The sequence below is a fragment of the Pseudonaja textilis genome, chromosome 2, assembly GCF_049901715.1.
Source record: "Pseudonaja textilis isolate UNSWEBS1 chromosome 2, rPseTex1.2, whole genome shotgun sequence".
NCBI lineage: Eukaryota > Metazoa > Chordata > Lepidosauria > Squamata > Elapidae > Pseudonaja > Pseudonaja textilis.
The window spans coordinates 191,493,120-191,499,192 of NC_141991.1; the positions used below are offsets into that span (position 1 = coordinate 191,493,120).

General features: G+C 37.3%; 1 protein-coding gene across 1 annotated transcript in view; it reads left to right on the forward strand.

The window, feature by feature from the left end:
* PGM5 (phosphoglucomutase 5) overlaps positions 1–5,121 on the forward strand; it is a 63,902-nt gene extending 58,781 nt beyond the window's left edge. Inside the window, exon 11 of the mRNA XM_026703772.2 lies at positions 1,391–5,121. Within this exon, the coding sequence (XP_026559557.1) occupies positions 1,391–1,480 (90 nt within the window). The 3' untranslated portion in view covers positions 1,481–5,121. The remainder of the gene's footprint in view (positions 1–1,390) is intronic.
* The last annotated feature ends 952 nt before the right edge of the window (positions 5,122–6,073 follow it).

Consider the following 6,073-nt stretch of genomic DNA (forward strand, 5'->3'; position numbering starts at 1 on the left):
GGGTGGGGATAGAACGTCCTTGTATCCTAGCAAGACAGAATTATTTTTCTACAGAGGCTTTGAGGTACCAAGGTGGTTCCTTAAATTGCTCTAGATTCCTATTACTTCTTTGAAGGAGTAAATACAAATAAAGAGCATATTCAAATGTTTACTCCTTTAAAAGGGAACTTTTGAGCAGCAGCATCTGGTCCAACTGTTCTGAACTTTTCTTGACCAGCACTTGCTGAACACATCATAAATAAATGAACAAAATGATTTTCAATCTGTAAATAATATAAATGTTTAAATTAGTTCAACATTTCCACCTTTTTCTTGAAAATACCCATTTTTCCTCACTGAAAAAAATAACGTATCCTATATTTAAATAATTAAATATGTAATAAAGACTGCTAGCATGAGATCCCAAGTAAATGCATATTATTATTATTATTATTATTATTATTATTATTATTAGTTGGTCACACAATCAGTCAGATGTTTCGATTGGATTTGGCATTTTTGTTCCTCTGTCGAGTCTTACCTAAGGATCTAGTTTAATTAATTACTTAATTTAAATTATTATTATTTATTTCACTTATATAGCCTCCCATCTGACTTAGATGTCTCTGGGTGACTTACAATAAAATCAATAAAACAAATAAAACACACACACACACATAACAGAAGTCAATAAAGCCCTCAATAAAGCCAACCTGTATCCTACATCTAGTCTTCCACCTTGCTAGCTTAATTAACCTCACATTTTTTTGTATCAAACATACATGCACATCCTTTGGCATTTTGAAATGCTATCCAAAGCTTTGTGTTATCTTCCATGTGAAGCCTGAGAAACCAAATATTCAACGGGAACAAATCATTCGGGCTATCTTCTTTCCAATTAATATCATGCATGTTTTAGTCACATACTATTTTTTGCATGTTCCTTTTCTACTTTAAACATGAATTTTGAAAGATTTGTCAATTTATGCCAGAGGTCTCCAACCTTGGCAACTTTAAGACTTGTGGATTCAACTCCCAGAATTCTCCAGCCAGTTATGATTTTGAATTAAAATATAATAGGGCTCTTATTTCAGATGGTCGAAGTCCCAGAAGAACAACCTAGAACAAGGGTCTTCAAACTTGGCAAGTTTAAAACTTGTGGATTTCAACTCCCAGAATTCCTGAACTAACATGACTGGGGGAGGGATTCTGGGAGTTGAAGTCCACAAGTCTTAAAGTTGCCAAGTTGGGGACCCCTGGTTTATGAAAACATATTGGTGGTGTTGGCAGACTTATTATATGCATATATTGATGGGCCTTAAGTAACCTCTTCCTTTTTGATACATAAACCACTGATTTAAATATTTAAATGTGTTTTCTTCAAAGCGTCTTTTCTTTCTCTTTTCTCTAGGCGGTTTTGAGTCCACTCATTGCCATTGCACTGAAAATATCTCAGATTCATGAGAGGACAGGTCGTAAGGGTCCCACTGTCATCACCTGAAGGAGAATTGCTGACTGAGGGCCAAACTCTCGGGTGGACAAGGAAAAATGAAGACAGTGCTCAAATGCACCAGTTCTTTGTGCCTTATATTAGCTTAAGGGCTTGGGGGCAGTTGGGCGGGAGGTGGGTGGACAAAATTTATTTTGAGTTTCATTCTTAAGAAAAATGTGCACTTGTCTCTTATAGGCTTCAGCGTCTTCTTGTGTTGCAAATGATCAAAACCAGACTGTCTGAGTAATACCAAGATTTGTTTATAAGAGATGATTTTAAAAAAGATTCCTGTGTTTTGCATTTGCAAGGTGAAAATAGGCTACATGTTTCCTTAGCTAGAGCTGGCTGCAAAACATAGATTTTTGATAATAGTGTTTTATGAATCACCCATCATAATTTAAAAAGAAAGCACTCTTAATGATAGTCAAGGACATTTTTAAAATCTCAAAAACAAGATATTATTCTTAGGTTACCTTATTTTCTAAACCCATCGGGGAGTTATGATGGATTAATTTTGAATTAAAATATAATAGGGCTCTTATTTCAGATGGTCGAAGTCCCAGAAGAACAACCTAGAACAAGGATCTTCAAACTTGGCAAGTTTAAAACTTGTGGATTTCAACGCCCAGAATTCCTGAACTAACATGACTGGGGGAGGGATTCTGGGAGTTGAAGTCCACAAGTCTTAAAGCTGTCAAGTTTGAAGACCCCTGGCCTAGAATGTCGGCAACTTTGTCCTTTTCTTGGGCTGTGACAAAGTGTTTGTGTAATACAATGAACCATAAACTAGCCAATTGCATTTTAGCCTAGTGGCTTTGTCAGCCTGGTCTGTGTGGTTAATTTATGGTTCAATGATTTTTACAAATTTGGATTTATTAAATAAACTATGAGTTAAGGATGGGTAGGTTCATGTCATGTGAACATTGCCATTTAATCCAAAGGGAGCAGCACATGAGAAGAATCCGCAGGTGGGGCTATTCTAATCAATGAGTTCACAAATATGTAGCCCAGAAGATTTATTTACAAATAGGTGCCCCTGAGCAACAAAAACAACGTAATCTTCCATAACTATGCCTAATTCTGCAGCTTTATCCTGAGATTTTACTTAACTGATTATTTTTTTTCAAAGTATACTGGCAACTGCCACTCCTAATTTCTCAGCTCGAGTTTTAATGACTACATTTTTATGCACCAGTGCTACATTTATACACACTTGATGTAACTAAATCTTATATATTTAAATGGAAAAATGAGAAGTTACCTTGCAGCAATCTGTTTGGCAAACAGCTTTCATGTTTTGTTCATGTCTGCTGTTACTCATAAATACCATCACCAGCATAACTGATTTGTATGTGTGGTCTCTCTGCTTGTAGCTTACAAATGGGACTGCTTTTTTCTACTTATTTCCTAAGCCACCTTCTATTCAGATTCAGTTCTATACAGCTTCAGTTTTAAGGAAAATATACCTTTTGCTATGAGCTGATGATTTGTATTCTGGATTTATCTCCTACTGTGGAGCTACCTTGACAATGATCCCTCTCCTTTTGTTATCCGTTTCTTTTTTTAGAAGTAAATCTTTAGGGTATTTCCCTCTCACTCTCTTGTGCATGTTCACTATCACTCTCTCATACACAAGTATTTAATTAAAATCAATTTAATTCAAAATCTTTAAAAGATACATTTCAAGATATATTTATGTTCCAATTTTTTAAAAGGGCTACAGATCACAGCAGAGTTCTAACTTTTATGCAGATGGACCAGCTAATTCTTTAAAAACAAACACCAAACACCATTCAGAAGAGACAGTAAAAAAAGCTAAAAAGGAAACCATTCCTCTTCTACAGCCAATACCCAGATAAGCAGGGATTAATACCAGACAAACAATCCAGAAGAAAACAATATCCTAATCAAGTAAATACCAAGCAGAAAACCACATCCCCACCAACCCTGGCAGGGCAAGTTACTATCTATGAACAGGCAGAAAACCCACATTCACTGATGGATGATGGTGATCATAATGTTATTTATTGGGGTAATGAAATGTCTGCAAGCAAACAGAGGACCAAGGACCCCACAAACGTATGAATTTGGATAAGGTGGAGGAAATGGGCCTGTGTGTGGTGCGTTCCATTGCTGTGCACTGATTTATAATCATAATAATCATAAATAATCATAATTCAAGGTGGAAGTGCTGTTTGGTTATTGCAAATGTGTGGCAATTGAATCTCACCTTTAGTGATATAGGTGACAATCTGTCTTTTAAGCATTGTATGCCCCTACATATACTTGGAGATCCATAGTGGAGTTTAATTCTTTTGTATGAGAACATGACTTGACAAACTAGGATTCTGCTACTGAGTCAATCCCCGCATAACATCAAAATATTTAAATGTTATGGTATGTTGGAAGTGTAAGATTCCTGCTTCTATATACGCCTTATCAACATCTCTGAAACTATATCAGAAACCAGTTTTTAAACAACCATCTCTCCTTTACAGCAGATAATTTCCTCAACTTTGAAAGTGGGATTTTGGATCTTTTCAAACTAAAGCAGTGGAAAATCTGAGTCTAATCTAAAGCAAAGGTGCCATGCTGGCTAGAAAATTTTTAAGAGTTGAAGTCTACATGTCTTAAAGTAGCCAAGGTTCGGCATCCCTGCTCTAAAACCTCAAATGGTAGAAGAGAGCTTAGAAAAGGAAAGCAGGAAGACAGTGGAAGCAGCTGGCATCAGAATTAAAATGTGCTGTTTTGCATAACTCCAGACAAAGGAATTACAATTCCATTTTCCAAGTAATTTATTTTAACCAAGAGACAGGGCTTTGGGAGGCATGAGAGTGTATGGAGCTGAAGAGAGAAATTTTCCCACCTAAAACACCATCTAGATCGGAGTATCAAACTGGTGGCCTGCAATTCGGATGCATCATGTGCAGACCATGCTCATTCCAGCTCCGTGAAGGTGAGAAATGTGACAGCAATGTGATGCCACAAGTTTGTCACCCGTAATCTACAGTAGGTTGTTAGTGGAACTGTAATAGACGTTCTAGAAATATTTGCCTAGTTCACTTAATGAAAAGCTTGCCCAGTGTCTTACTAAAAAGTCAGGGAATAATATGGCAGAGGAAGGAGGCTTGCTCAGTGAATGCTGGGATATGGAAAAGTGTTTTTGAGTTTGTAAAAACACGAGTGGCCAACTTTGACAACTTTAAGACTCGTAGACTTCAACTGCCAGAATGCTGACTGGGGATTTCTGGGAGTTGAAATCTATACGTCTTCAAAGTTGTCGAGTTTGGATAACTCTGCTGTAGAATGAGAACATGGTGTAACTGTTTGTCAGGCATTACAATGGCTTTTGTGCAATCTGAAATGTTCATAGACTGGTAACACCACAATGGCAAACCTTCATTTCTAGTGCACTCTTGAATGCTGCTGTGTTTTAAGTAGCTGACTTAGATTCTTTTGGTATTTGTCAAAACTTACTATGACGTTTAATAAACTGTGTCCTATTTGCTTTGCATGAAATTGCTGATGGAACACAGCTGGCTCCAATGCAACAGTTTTTTTTAAGCTGTGTCTAGGTAAATGAGGCACTGATTTATCTTTGCACAGTGTTTTATTGCAGTATTATTAAACAGATTTTTTTGTAAGTCAAATACTTTTGTTCTGTTTTATATAATGTTACACAGTATATATAATCTTGTGGCTGCCCACAGCAACAAGTAGCTAGTTTGGTTTATTTCGTGCCGGCCTTTCATAAGAGGTATAAAGTTTTGCTGGAGGTTTTACTGTATGGAGCAAGCTAAAAGCTGAACACAATTTAAGAGATCTTCATAAATGAAATGCAAGTTCTGAATTAAAATGCACACATATAGTCATGGGTTTTGAAGTCGTTGATACTGATTAGAGCCGAGCCAATGCATGAAAAAGGAATGGAGATATATTAACTTTGGTTTTTATTTTGTTACAAACACGTGGCCTCCGTATCAGCAGATGGCAGCAGTTTCCCTGATCTCAGATTCAGGGAAATCTCAAGGCTGTAGACTAGATTGTGAAATTGCAAAACCATCCAGGAGACAGAAGAAAACCACTTCTAATTTGCCGCCAAGAAAACTACAACGACGTCTCCACGAGTCAGGTTTGGTTGCCATGATATAAAGACGGTATTGAGACTCTAGAAAGAGTGCAGAGGAGAGCAACAAAAGACGATTAGCAGCGGCTAGGATGGTTGCAGGAACTGAGTAGGTCTAGTTTCATGAAAAGAAGGATTAGCATGACATGATAGCAGCGTTCCACTATTTGAGGGGCTGCCAAGAAGAAAGAGGGTGGAGGGGTCAACCTATTCTCCAAAGCTCCTGAAGGCAGGACAAGAAGCAATGGATGGAAACTAATTCAAGGAGAGAACCAGCCTAGAAATAGCGATACATTTCATGAGTGATAACAATGAATCAGTGGAACAGCTTGCCTTCAGAAGCGGGTGCTGCATCAGTGGAGGTTTTTAAAAAAGAAATTGGTTAGCCATTTATCCAGAGTGCTATAGGGTCTCTTGCTTGAGCAAGAGTTAGATTAGAAGACCTCCAAAGTCCCTTCCGACTCCATTGTTCTGTT